The 15,889-nt window shown below is 32.3% G+C and overlaps 1 protein-coding gene across 1 annotated transcript in view; it reads right to left on the bottom strand.

Annotated features, from left to right (window-relative positions):
- Positions 1-13,969, bottom strand: part of LOTGIDRAFT_145516 (hypothetical protein) — a gene marked incomplete at both ends in the record, with an annotated part of 33,473 nt that extends 19,504 nt beyond the window's left edge. Inside the window, 4 exons of the mRNA XM_009058568.1 lie at positions 1,988-2,027; positions 11,749-11,799; positions 12,854-12,949; positions 13,591-13,969. Coding sequence (XP_009056816.1) covers positions 1,988-2,027; positions 11,749-11,799; positions 12,854-12,949; positions 13,591-13,969 — 566 coding nt within the window. The remainder of the gene's footprint in view (positions 1-1,987; positions 2,028-11,748; positions 11,800-12,853; positions 12,950-13,590) is intronic.
- Positions 13,970-15,889: the final 1,920 nt, after the last annotated feature.

Raw genomic sequence — 15,889 nt, 5'->3', positions numbered from 1 at the left:
CAACATGAACAGCTTGCCAAAATTCCAGCCAAGTAAATCTCTTTAAATTTTGACAAAACATTGACAGCTGAGAATATTTGAAAACGTGTAAATTGAATGTTTCTTAAAGATTTCTTGTTTCAAATAAAATGAACACTGGCAGAGATAAGTGGCAAGATTTAGATTTTGGTAATTAGGGCAATTCTTATTGTTTTTCTTAGTAAAAAACTGAACATAAGAATTTAGGCAGTCTGTTTGGATTCCAGATCTGTGATTTGCCCTTCTTTTTATGTGATCTTCATTATTTCCTAAGTTAACATAATATATCTTAAATTTTTAGCACAATAGAAATGCAAACCAGAACCCAATTAAAGATTGTGTTTGTGTCAGTCAAATCTGAATACATTTTTTTCAATTTATTTTCTATAAATATTTAATATTAACTAGTTCTTTTATTGGAATTAGAAAATTCTAACAGATTCGAAATGCTGATTTTGGAATTAACTCTCTGGACTTTATTTTCAATATCTAAACGTAATTAGAATGATTTTTATATCTTTGATCCAAATATCTCCAGGAAATTGCTACATGAGATCAAGAGAATCAAAGAACTTAATTGCTATTAATAGTATCAAGATCATTTCTGTGTTGTAAAAAATTTATTCAAAGATTTTGATACAAGTGAGTTATAGGGAAAAATTATAAACACTGAGATGAGAATTCCTGTACCGAGACTCTTTCCCACAGGCGCTCAGTCAAGTACAGTCCTACACCTGCAACATATCAATAGCCTTCAATGAATGCTCCCTAGGTGTAACATCTCCTACAACATGTTGACACACCAACATCTGGAATATATACCTCACAATGAATGCTCCCCAGGATATTTGTGAGATGAAAAGGATGTCTCCCCAGGTATACAAACCGCTGTTTTTGTCTATAGTCTAACGTGCATAGTTTGAAATTTGAAAAAAATTGAAAAAGTCTTCTCGAAATATCATTTTCAGTGACACACATACCATTCAGATGAATGTTGTTATATAAAGTTTGGGTGGTATTGAAAGTTGAAGTGACACAATCATTAAAGAAACCTGCCCCTTTCAAAATCAATTTTGAAGTTTTCTTTTATAATGGTCTCAATAAAATGAGGTCGCTTTGATGCATTAAGATCTACGTATATTTTTCACTACACAAATACTGACCACTGGTCAAATAAGCAATGGCGTCTGCTAACACTGCGTCCAAAGGAGAGTCAAAAAATCAGGTTTAATTGAAGAAGTGTTTACAAATGGCTTAGTAGCTTCATGACTTGATCAACAAAATATTTACTCTTCAATTCGGATATTCCAAGCAGTTGCCAGCATTGAAAAGAAAGAATTTCAAATTGACACCAGCCCAGCCACCAAATTCAATGAGTATAGAAACAATAACAGGGTCTGTTGGTGAAAAAAGAAGAGGATGTGTACACAGACTGACCAACTTCAAGTGACCAGTCGTAAAGCTGACCTCATTTACAATCAAAGCATGACTCTTAATAAACCACTCAGAGATACTTGGTTATAGGCTCTTTTGTCAAGATATCTACCTAAAACACTTGATTCAAACACTTCAAATCAACGACAGAGACAATGACATATCATACAGTTGACGATTATAAGATCACTAAAACTTGACTTTACTCAAAGTTGTATGAGAAAATTTTTCAAAATTTGAGATGATCAGAATTGAGGATTCAAAATTTAAACAAAAAAAACCTATGATGTCATCAAAGACTGCCAATTCAATCGTGCAGTTTCTCCAAAAACTTCAATGATCAAGAACTAATTTCAGCTTTCAGGGATTTTCCCATCTTCAATTTGTTTTATACCTTGAATGCAATAGCCTCTATACAATCAAACGGCTGCATTCAGTGATACAAAACTAGTGGTTTACAGTCAAGTACAAGTTCATAATAGCTTGAAGATGCGATGATGCAGTCTTGTCCAAGTTTTAAATTCCTCTGAAACACCCACATCTGGATGGAATATCTTCACTTAGGTCTTCAACTTCTAAATATGTACTTTAACTTTCTACTTAGCACAAAACAACACTGATTCAAGAAGACTGCTTTGAAAAGAAAATATTTTTGATCGCTTAATCAAATATGTTGAAAGTCAAATAATTACCAAATCAAAAGAATTTTTCTTTGGGTTGTAAAGGTTGCCCATCAAGTAGGTCGACATATTTGTGTCTCTGCCTTTTCTAATGTTTGGACCTCGAAAAGAGTGAATGTTTACTCAGACGACAACTCTAAGTCAACCTTTTCAATGTCAAAAGAAGCTCTTAATCTTACATAATCTTCTTTACCAGTAACCAGCCACTGAGCATGCTCACTGATCCCAAATGGTTGAACTTTGACCTCAATTGTGACCAGAGAAATATGAATTTTTTCTTGTTTTCTATGGTGAAAAACTTGTTTCTATCCATCATGTAGGTGGAATAGAATACATAATTATCTCCTCAAAAACTAACTTGTGCATCATTTATGTTGAACACATACATAATACAGGTTATTATAGTAACCTCTTTGATCATTTAGCTTACAGCTTTCAGATTTTCACTTCAAAAAATTCAGATTTTCACTTCAAAAAACTCAGATTTTTATTTCGAAAAAATTCAGATTTTTATTTCGAAAAAATTCAGATTTTCTCTTGAAAAATTCAGATTTTCACCTTAAAAAATTCAGATTTTCACATCAAAAAAATTCAGATTTTCACTAAAAAAAATTCAGATTTTCATTTTAAAAAATTCAGATTTTCACTTAAAAAAACAAGAATCTCAAGTGACTAAAGAGTCAAATTATTCTCATGCTCATCCAATTTCAGCAGTTGAATTAAATATCAATTGATTGAATTTTTTTCTGCAAATCATTCCATGAACATAATTCAACGAATAAATTAGCATAGATTATAATCTAAACAACATACTATCTGTTATCAATAATATATATGAGCAATGGATATCAAAAAATGGTAATCGATCGATTGAATTACATTAATAACTGATAAATATAATTTGAATAAATTAACATAAATTATTTTAGAAAACAGATGAAAATTGATCCATAGACCGGAAAATAACCATGGATAAAATTAGCATAAATAGTTTACGGAAAACATATATATAAGTATAGATAGTTTAAGTGTTATTGCCCTCGATTATGACCATTGAAAATGGTTGGTTGATTTTTCACAAGTAACTATAATAGACATCTTGTGCTTCAGTAGTTTTAACTGTGTCTTTTCTTATCCATCCTACATCCTAACTCTTATCACTAAAAGTAGCACATAAACTTTCATTTTCGTACTTTCTGTTTTAAGATCAAACATGAACAGAGCAGATAATTGCCCTACTCAACGTTATGGAACCATAATTTCATGTTATGAATGAATTTTTTTACAACAGAACACCTGAACATTGAATGAAATTCAACTTATATAAGTAAAATATGATTATGTCATTATCCTTTGATGTTTTTGTGCTGTTGGTGAATGACATGTACAAAAAGTGTTCTTTAACTACAACATGTGAATGCAAAATAAATGTACAAGTGTATAGAAAGAGGAGTAGTCAAAATAAGTGTTTATCTCATCAAAAAAAAGGCTGCAAAAATTGATGCAAAAAGGAAACCAAATGTTTTTCATGATTCTACAAAATTTTCATGAGGCCATAAAAATAAAATGAATGGAGTTTTACTCTTCTACACATAATGCAATGGCCGAGTGAAGACAGCAGTATGCAATGAGGGAAATTTTGCCAGGACACCAGTGGCATTGTCTTTTTCCATTTACCAAGTCCCGGTTTATTGTCCCATTCGAACAACTAGACGCTTTTTCCATGTCAGCTACTGGGACAAGAAGAAACCAAAGGTATTATCTCAACCTTTGTGGAGACTTAACCCTGGACCTTAAGGTTAACAAGCAAGCATCTAACTCACTGAGCCATTGAAAATGAAAGTTTAAAAAAAATATGTTCAACATAAAGGATTGTCTAAAAATATGTAAGATTATAACCCAGTTATTTTAGATAAATAAAAAAGACAGAAAAATATTTGTAGTTATTTTATCTAACATACTACTAGGGTACAAACTTGACCCTTACTGTCTCAAACCTACTTATATTCATGTCTTCAACTCCAGCTTAGAAACCCTACTAAGAGGGTCATAAATCTCTTGAGGCTGGCCTTTTAGCTCACAAAAATTCTGGCCTGATCACCCTTACAGGGGTTTTAAGTTACCTTCAATATTTACGACTATACCAGGGCTATGTAAACGTGAGATAGGTGAGTAACACTTTAATGCAATATATAATAGATAGTTTCACTGAAATATCAAACTTTTACTGATAAAAAAAAAAACTAGGTTAAATAGAGAGCTTGACCTTCGTGTTCTCAAACTGATCTTTTTTTTTTAAAACAAAATAAGTTGATTGGCAAACATAGGATTTTGTTATGTTAAATATATTGCAATCATACGGAGAAAGTTTACATTTCAAGAATCAAATTATATTAAAGACAAATCTGTTGTCAATATCACTTCCAGAAGAACCATCCTCATATGAGCAATAATACTAGCCTGGTTATTTATAATTTTACATATAGATTTTGCTAGTGGTCATTTAGTATTTATCAAGTGTGACAACAGTGACTAAAGGTTCTATTCCTTAATATTTTAGAATTGAGATTTGGAAGAACTTTTGATTAATAATATAAGCAAATGCAGCTACAAAATCAAGACAGTTACCAGCAAGTTTTCTAAAACTTAACATTTCAGTAATAACATTCAACCATCTATCTTAACAATGTCTTGCTATTACAAACCTTGTCTTATAGCTTGACTGCAATAGCCACCTTTCTTATATCATAGAAGTTTGTTAATGTCGCGATATAATTGGATTGTACAAATACAGCCAATCAGCAGGTTCCACATATAACCTCTAAACACTGTTAACAATTTAGCTGTCATTTGGCTGTATTTGCTGTATTCTTTCAAAAATTCAATTAAAGTCCTGTATTCCATGATATAAGAAAGGTGGCTATTGCAGTCAAGGTATAAGATGAAGTTCGTAACAGCTTGACATTGTGACGATGTCAACCATCTAACCATGGTTTGCATGAATATGTCCATAATAGTGCTCTTTTTTTTAAATTTTAGCACCACACTCCCACTGAAATTGCCGGCAAATCAATAGAATATCTTCAGATGGAAAGTAGCAGAAGTCAAGTTGTGGTATAATTGTAGTATAATTTGATTTATTAGTAATAAAGTTAAGATAATTGACACCTCAAGTCTACTTGTATCTGTCCCCAGGGGAGGTTTGGTCAACTATAGTAAATGAGGTGTATAAAATGATAAATACTTCTTCACACTTTCTATAGACATTTTTCTGTCTAGCCATAGGCCTTTGTTTCAAAATTATTTGAGTAAATTTTGAAATAATTTGGGGAAACATAACCATGTACATTTGCTATTACCAGTGTTTTGCCAATCTGTCAATTTGAATTTGGGGATAGCTGCTAATTTTTTTTCTTAAATTCATTTTGGGAAAGCTATTAATTGTGTTTTTTTAAAATCAATATGCACTTCTCCTGAAAGTGGTTGATATTCAACAGCTTCAAAAACTATCTTGCTTTGAATTAAATTCCAAACATATGCATCTACTGTAACTTTGACTATCTACCTACTAAGTTTTGTCACTGAATTTACAGAATCAGAGCTTTCGGCACTGGTACGACCATATTTTCCAGGCAACTCAATCTGATATCTTGAAATCTCAATATGTTTTGATGGTTGCCTCAAAGAAAAATAAGCAACATCTGCTGTAATTTTATGGCAATATTCAAAATCCTAACCTTAAAACAGTTAAAAAAAATTAAAAACAACATTCTAAGACAAAAAAAAAAGTTGAAAAAAAAAATTATCCATTAGAAAAATTGTATTTCACTTGCATGATTATAAAAAAATGGAAGAAACATGAAAATACTAGGTTAAAACAACATGGCTTCCATAAGCAGACAGAAACAAAACCAACAAATAATGTCTTATCATAGCCTAACAATATTACTGGTATTTATACATATTGTTGAATAAGATCTGCAACCAAATACATGCTTGATTGAGATAGGTAAGAAACTACATGTGTTGCTGCACGTTATACCATTCTATACAATGGTATCTGTAGTTGTGTGGTATGACGTCTGAAAAGACCCATTCACAAAGGTCAAATATTTCTGATAAGAAGGTTGAAATTCAATGCTATAACTGCATTATATACTCGGGTGAATCAGAACTAGGCTATAGAAACTATTTTCTTAACAAATTTTTTAACAATATCTAACATGCAATTTGAAATCAATTGCATAAACTTTATGATAAACCCATGCCATCTTTATCAATTGTTAAGTGACATTTAAGGAATCCATTACATTAGGAATGGAAAACAATTTTATGGTTCCAAATGCCGTGTGTTTTGGGAATTATTTTTTACACAAAGTTTCAACAAATTACATTGTCATTTCACCTGATTAAGGCCATTTAAATTGTTGAAACACATTACATTATTCATTTAAGTATCTTCCTTTAAAAGCCCATGCCAGTCTCTAAAACTTTTCAAATCTTGGTAAAATTTCTTTAAATTTATTTTTTTAAGTGCAATTTATTTATTCCAAGTCCCCAGTTTGTTTAAAATAAAATGAGACTAAGTTGGCTCAGGAAAGAGTTTTCATTCACACAATACTACCTAAATTTAGTCATCAACAATGAACTTTAACCTTTAGCCTTTAAAAAAACAATTATGGCATGAATGACACACTTTTTGACAGACAGAAGTAGATTGTTCTTATTAACCCTTCCTTCATTATATAGTTAATCTGGTCTCTTGACTTTCATTACAACAATCACAAAGAGCTCTTCAATTCAGGAGACCCATAAGTGGACTTCTGGGAGAATTTGGAAAAGCAGACGTCATTCATTTTGACAAATAAGTTCATCAAATGTGAAGACACAAAATTTCATGGTAAAGATCAAAATTTATGAAAAATCCTTTGAACTATCCCTGGGATTTTCATAAACATACTTACAGTGACCATTGACATAAAGGATTAACATATCAAGATCAAAGGGTAATCTTGAAGCCTAATTAACTTTATACTCTTGTCATATTATCTTTATTAATGGGATTAAATTAGCCCGGATTAGACCACTTCAGTTGTCCAACGTCTGGGTTGGTATGGCCATTCTCTGGTCCAGACAAACATGACAGCTTTACATTAAGACTGTCTTCCACACTTCCTATTATTATCTTTAGACAACTTGTAATGCGAGTCCATTAACATTATAACTCCAGACCACTTGCTCCATCTTAATGTGTTTTAATGATGATAAATTTGATCAGAATGCTAAAAACAACACAATATTGTTGTAGTTCTTGTCTAACTGGACTTTATCTTGAGAAATATTAGTCATGTTCCTCCCATTTAACATCCAATACAGCCATATCAGAACTTTCACAAACACAACAGGATGTTATTCATGACATTTATTTATGACACTTAAATGCAGAATGCATACTAATTTAAATGAATGCATGTGGAGTGTCTTTCAATTTTCTAAGGAATCAACAATTTTTGATTAAGAAGCATTTATAATTTCTTGGGCATTTGTCTGGTGAGCATTTACCTGGTGAGCATTTGTCTGGTGAGCACCGTTCTTGTGAGCAGCTGACTGGAGTGACTAGTGAGCAGCTTGGTGAGCAACTGTCTGGTGAACATTTGTCTGGAGAGCAACTGCCTGGCTTGCAACTGTCTGGCGAGCATCTTGGTTAGCAACTGTCTGGCGAGCATCTTGGTTAGCAACTGTCTGGTGAGCATCTTGGTTAGCAACTGTCTGGTGAACATTTGTCTGGAGAGCAACTGCCTGGCTTGCAACTGTCTGGCGAGCATCTTGGTTAGCAACTGTCTGGCGAGCAACCGGGTTAGCAACTGTCTGGTGAGCATCTTGGTTAGCAACTGTCTGGTGAGCAACTGTCTCATGAGCAACTGTCCAGTAGGCACAGGTCATGCACTCTTAATTTGACTCACATGATTTAAGGAAAAATTTTAAAAGTAACCAACTGATTAAGAAAGAAACAATAGGTCTAGATAGCTTTTATGCACTAACTACTTATATAAACTGTTAAAAAAATGTGTCCAACATGCATATCACTTTTTCAAATTTTGCAAGGTCAGTGGGTCAGTTCGGCAGTGTGACCTACATCTTAACAAATACAGTCAATAACTTATTAATATTAATAATAAAAGCAAGTTCAATTCTTGTTAATTTTGTTTTCAAAATCATTGAGGTAAATGATATGACATGGATATTGCCATGTTTTCAAGTTAAAAACTTCATAAACTGTCAAAGAAAAGAGACTTTAAGAACTTAGTCTAGTCAAACTTGTGGGAAATATGGATTGGCTTCTAGCAATGAATGGCTATAGGTATTTTGAGTATTAAGAATTATTAAAATGATCACCCCAAATCATCTGCATGATATCATTAAATAAAAAAAAATTGGTTACATGGATTACAACTTGTAAATTGGCTCATTCAACATTCAATCTTAAAAGCTATTCTTAAAAGGCATTTTATATAACTTTCATTGAATGAAATGTTTTTTTTGGCTTCTTCAATTCCTTCTTTAATGGAGACAGGCAATGCAAGCACTATACATGGGAAAATTTTGCAAGAGGCAATAGCCTAATCTTTCGTTATTTCATACTGGGCAATGGACACACTGTATCAAAATTCAAAAATGAACTGATTTGTATCAAATTTAAAAATGAACTGATTTGTATCAAATTTAAAAATGAACTGATTTGTACCAAAATTTAAAAATGAACTGAATTGTATCAAAATATAAAACTGAATTGATTTGTATCAAAATATAAAACTGAATTGAGTTGTATCAAAATATAAAACTGAACTGATTTGTATCAAATTTAAAAATGAACTGATTTGTACCAAAATTTAAAAATGAACTGAATTGTATCAAAATATTAAACTGAATTGATTTGTATCAAAATATAAAACTGAATTGAGTTGTATCAAAATATAAAACTGAATTGAGTTGTATCAAAATATAAAACTGAACTGATTTGTATCAAAATATAAAACTGAATTGATTTGTATCAAAATATAAAACTGAATTGATTTGTATCAAAATATATAACTGAATTGATTTGTATCTAAATAGAAACTGAATTGATTTGTATCTAAATAGAAACTGAACTGATTTGTATCAAATATAAAACTGAACTCAATGACTACATTTACTATTACTATTAGTGCTGTAACAAAAACTTAGATTATTTTTTAACATTAGCAATATCAGTACTTCTCACAGACATAACTTAGACAAGATGTGTTTTCAATTATAGCTTAAAAGTATCTTAACTTCATCATAACTACATCAACTACTGGTTACAAATATAAAAATGCGAACAGAGGTTTCTAAGGTCTACAATTACAAATTAATCCGTGGTGCTCCCTGTGAAAGTCAAGGGCATCAAAATGATAAACTTTTTTTTAGATATTCACTTAGTCATACCAAGTGTCATTTTCAGTAGTAATTAGGACACTAAATATAAAATATGAAAAAAAGGTTATGGTTAGAAAGTAGATATTGTATTATATAGTTAGTATAAAAGCTTTGATGCCTATCAGGCCTCATAGGAGACAGTTGGCTAGCCCCATATTGTTTTCCCTACACAATAGACCAGTCCATTTCCTGAGACTAGGTAAGTTAGCCACTGATATGTCTTGACCACTCTAGTGGAAATTAAAACAAAATTGACTATATTATAGTTATACTCGGTAAAATTAATTTGTCCAATATCTGGCGGATATTAAGCTATATACAGCCAACTGGCTAGAGAAATGGTCACGTCTTTTTGAAAGAGTACCCTAGTAAGTAAAGTCTAGCAAACATTACATACGGCACACATAGTATAAAATTACATACACTGGAGACAGCAAGTCAAGAGCTTCATACCTTATGAATGCAAGGGGATTTCAACCTTCTAATATGTCTAACTTCAAATATCCTTACAAGTTCAATCCTGCCTACAATTAAAACTGTTTAATATATAAAATTTTAGGATTTACCTAATTCATTTCAAACTTTTAAACTCAAAAAAAGAAACCATCCTAATATTGTCTTACTAAAATATTCTTACAAGCTCAATCCTGCCTAAAATCAAAACTGATTTAAATATAAAAATTTCAAGGTTTTACTTAATTCCTAATATACAAGTCTAAATTTGTAACATTTAAAAAATCCAAAAACTTTGTTGAAAAGAAAACAACCTTTGTTCAGTCTTTAATCTGATAAAACAAGGTCTGTACCTTTCAATCAAAATGGAGATTTTGAAATATAAATTTAAGAAAATATACACTGAAGTATCTGTGCCTGAAATATGGAATATCTAGATGAAAAACCAAATGATATTTTCATTAGAATAGATCACATTCTTTTCACAAAAAAACTAAGGATCTTTTTTGTACTTCAGCAAGCCTTTAAAATGAGCTGGTAAAAATATCTACTTCATTGATTATTAACCAGATTTTGCAAAAAAAAAATTCACAATAAATTTGTGTGATATGCAAAAGCCACATTCATCATTCATTTTGTTCATTCAAATTGTTTAAATAATATTTTGTGTGAATCCAGAGGTGCAAATTCATGCAATTGTCGCTATCTATTAGAGTGTTCATTAGACCACATCGGTGCAGAAAGTAGTGACTCCATTACACTTTAAGTATTTTCATACAATGAAATGCCGTATTTGTTATTAATTTCTTGAATGATTGAAAAATATTCAAAATAATATTCAAAGAGCCTACAATTTTAAATAAAGATAACCAAGAGGCCTTCATAATGCTTTTTATTTCATTCATAGCATAGTTATGATGATCGATGAAGTCTTCAAGCAAAATAAGGAGAACGTGACTTTCTTAAAATCATGCGAAAAATCAGCCTGTGAACCTTAAGGCAGGATCATAATCTTTTGTGTCTGCCTTCGCCCAAAGTTTTTCAGACATAAACCAATATGTGTGATAGATAACATCAAGAAAGTTATGTTATGAATGTAGTAATGGTCTCTTGTAATCTATCGATTATGAATGAAAAAAAAACTGTATGAACCATCATTTATAATCATACCATAAATCTCGATACAGTTGGTGACATTTTCATACCAATAGTTATTGTATGAGAAGATAATAAACCTAGTAATTTACAGGTACATTCTCACTGTATAAGATTCTATAAATGATGTTTGTATGCTATAAGATTCAACAGTCTGATAAAAAAAATTCATGTACTCTTAGGAAAATTAGTTCGACCTACTTTTATAAGAACTTAAATTTTCATTACAAAAGTAGCATTAAAAATGAAATGACCTTCACAAGGTCAACTTGCTAAAATATTCATACTTATTGAACACTGTTTTGTTGCAAGTGCATTTATTGTGATGATCATTATTAACATATAGAATTAAACGTCACACGTACGTTTGTGACTAAAATCTTACTAATGATCAACTAACTTTTACATAATTAATAAGCTTATCTATTTCTCTGTGACCTATGCCAGTGCTTTCATTGAGACTTGTCTCAATACACCCTAGCACAAGCTGAAAAAGAAGAAACACGATGCTCCATGATCGAGTTTGACAGTATATAATATTGCTTACCTGAATAATATTGTCTATGAGCTGTAGGAGTTAATCCTGTTTCAGTTGATTCTTGCCTACCCATAGGTCGATCTACGAAAAAAAAAAAAGGAGGATTGTTATTGGTTTTTAATGTTATATAAAGCCAGTAAGATCGGGATATGATATCGAGGCACTGATGGCATAGTTGGTGTCTATTGTACACTACCCTGGTACTGATAAAATATAAACTGTATATCATTGTATATAAACCTACATGGCTTACATATACAACAGATGAATAATGTATATTTATTGTACATGAACCTATATTACTTGTGTAGATCATCATTAAAACTTTAATAATGGTGTATATTTTATATAACCCTTTATCAATTGTATATATAGCATACAAACCTATATGTTTGATGCAAAATGTATGTTTATTTTACATGAAGTTAAACCAGTGTATATCATCATTAGACCTATATTACAAGTGTATATTATGTATCAACCTATATCACAAGTGTATATTGTGTATAAACCTATATTACAAGTGTATACTAGATATAAACCTATATAACAAGTGTATATTGTATATTAACCTATATTATAAGTGTATATTGTATATTAACCTATATCACAAGTGTATATTGTATATTAACCTATATTACACATGTATTTTGTATATAAACCTATATTACAAGTGTATACTAGATATAAACCTATATCACAAGTGTATATTGTATATTAACCTAAATTACAAGTGTATATTGTGTATGATCCTATATTACAAGTGTATACTAGATATAAACCTATATAACAAGTGTAAATGATATCTTATATGATATAAAATTATATTATTGGTGTATATTGTATATAAAACTATATTACTGATGTATATTGTATATAAAACTATATTACTGGTGTATATCGTATGTTACTAGTGATTAGGTTGGTTACTAGTGTTCATTATTTCATTATTATCCTGATACAATCAGTTATAAAATACATTCTGTAAATAATTCACACCAATTGCTATATTCATATATCTGTTATAAATTTATTGGGTTTCTTATTTGCTTGAAATTTTGTACTTATTTCAGTGCAAAACGGACCTTTACATTTCTCGAGTGCAGATCTATACTACCGTTCATATTGATAAGACAATAAGAAAATACGTTACCTGTGTTAATTTTTACCCGTTCTGTATCTAATCGACAATGAGCAGACATCTGTACATCTGTCAGAAGAAAAGAAAATAATTGTCAATGTTAATATTGTACAGTCTCCTATCCTACAGATAATTGTAGTGTTCCGTCTACTGATAAACTTGCCCTATGGTGGCTGGCGCCATACAATCATTATTCGTCTGCAAAGGGGTATTAGGTCGTCTCAAGTTTGATCGCCGTTCGGACTCACCATATGTCTGACCTCTGTCAAACCGCAGCTGTCCACGCTTCAATGATTGACAATCACTACAATCTTGAAATTAAATTTCAAAATCAATTCAAAATGCCCCAAAATTATAAATTATTTCAGGTATGCGTCTTCCAGCCAATACATACGCCACTCGAGATGTTATCTATCAGCATGGTATCGGAGATATATACAGCTCGTATCGCATTAATAAAACATTAATGGCTTTGCGGGGATTAACTTAGAAGTGCTAAGCTTCGGTACAACAGATAAAGGGGTCCCCATTTTCGATATTTCTTTTAAATATTACATAAAAATTTAAAAACTAGAGTAAGAAATAATAAAAGTATGCATAAATGAAACCTTCGTCTGTTTTGGACCAATCAGGACGCACGAAGAAAACAACATGGCTACCACGAAAGAAGCAAAACAATTCCCGTATCTCACCTGGTTTTATCAAAATACTCCAGTGGTACGGATTACAACAAATGTGCGTTTGGTCATTAATCGATGAACAACACAATAAGCGTTTTAATTCCACATTTTCTGATATGCCAGGCCAACGCCATATCTGACAACACAAAATATGTGGGGCAACCATCCTTCTTCCGAGTTTCAGGTCTCCCACTGGAAGCAAAACACAATCTGTGGTTTCCCCTCCCTTTGATTCCACTGAATCAACTAACAGTTGTAACTGTTTTTCGTCCAAACGCTTAAGCATTGATTGTGCTACCGATTTAATTTCCAGATCTTCCACAGTTTCAGTCGTACTGTCGGTTTCATTGTTTGTAATCCTATGTTTCCAGAGCCGCTTCACGAGGGCGTTCCGTTTAGACCGAAACATACAGCATTGGGCCACCGTTCCGGTAGGTTCCCACCCTCATAGCCGTACCAACTCCCAGTACAGACTTTGAGGTACCCCAAAAAAATAAACAAACTAAAAATATATCCTTTTATCACACAAGTATAGCGAACTATGACACTGGTATTTCGGTAAATATACGACACGGTTTTTGACACGGAGAATTTCAAGTGTTGAATTAAACGTAACACTATCACTCCAAATGCAAATTAGATAAATAACGGTTCCAAAAGCCCCATTAGCAACAATATGCCTAATTTCAGTAAACTCAAAACTGTTCACCACGTTTCATTTTATTCTTGTAAGCCACCTTTCAACGGTAAATGGTTTGTTATAGACACATAACCTCAACTCAATCTTCGCTGTTCTCTGTTCTATTCGTGCTGACTTCCTCTTCAAGGGGTGTTAGGTTGTTCTTTAATGCACACGTATTTACTGCAATCATTTAGGTGGTATAATAACGTTGATTGTTGACTTAACTGGTGTAAATGATGTGTTACTGTCCTAACCGTATTCTAATGATCCTTTGTTTTAATATCCAATGCTAGTTTAATTAAAGGTATAGTCTGCCTTCCCTATCGTAATGATATCGACTCGTCAAACCCTCATAGTGGTCGACAAAAGGGCCGACTTGATTGGTTGGTCGCTCACTGAAGTCTAGACTTTTTGGCGCGTCTAAACTGATTGAAGCACAAACACATATCACATATCGCTAGTTCGCCGCTCTAACTCTAGTTTGCTACAAATATTTTTGCGTGGGTATTTATAGTTAAATAAATCTAGTGTTTTTCTCCAATGTTTTACTAAACGTTACATAGAAAATATTTATCTCCCGCTTTAGGATACAGATGATGATATTTACGGAAATATAAATGGAGACGTACAGGCTATAAAATCTAAATTATAGCCGTGGGACGTGCATATTATTCAAGCTGTCGTCGGATGGCTGGGTTTAAACCTTTCATCATGGGTCTATGAGCGAAAGAGGAGGACTTGCAGTATCAGATCAGATTACAGACCTTAGAGTCAGTTTGTAAAAACGCCAAAAACATTAACTGTAACGACACAAAGTACAACGTAATGCGTCAGTAACGCCTATCAAGTAATAAAAGTTGATATTCAGTATGACGATAATGAACTCGTCCATATTGATATAAATCCGTAGCAGACGACACATCTTCTGTTATGAATGAGATTGGCGCCGCTTTGATGGAGGGAGTAATTATCAAATGACGTATTGATTAAATATTAATATCAAATAAATCAAGTTATGTTACACAAAAACCGTTCCGTCACACGGTCAAATTTCATAGATGTATCTCTTTTCCTTCAGTGAAAAGTTCAATTCCTATTTATGCAATATCCAAAACTAATCAGAAGAATAATAATAATTCTAATATCTCAGAATGTCTCCGCTCAAATACCTGGCACTGAAGCATTCTAGCATTGGAGTTTTAAAAGGGAGGAAACCAATGTAGAAGAAGCGGATGTCATAACCTACCCCAAAAGACTCCCCAACAACTCTACTTACGATAGTTGAGGTATAATCTGACGAGTTGGGAGGATTGGTAAGGGTGCGGGCACACGGACGGTCTTGGTCGGAGATTTTTGTCGCCGACTAGAGTCTCGTCGAGAGTTTTACCGACTGGCATGGACACAGGAGCAGACAAAAATCTCCAGTCGGTCCGCTTTCGTTCATGTCGATAATCACGTGCAGAGCACGCAATTAAAAGGAAAATTAATCTGATTGGATGATGACTGTCTGTCTAGCAGACGATAAAACTATCCGTGACAATTATTAAACTTGTTTGATATCATAAATCCTTTACTCAATACTCTAATAGGCGAGAAAAATCTCCGATCAAGACCGCACGTGTGCCCGCACCTTAACTAATATATAGC

This window comes from Lottia gigantea (genome assembly GCF_000327385.1).
Source record: "Lottia gigantea unplaced genomic scaffold LOTGIsca_341, whole genome shotgun sequence".
NCBI lineage: Eukaryota > Metazoa > Mollusca > Gastropoda > Lottiidae > Lottia > Lottia gigantea.
This window is presented reverse-complemented; position numbering and strand designations above follow the sequence as displayed.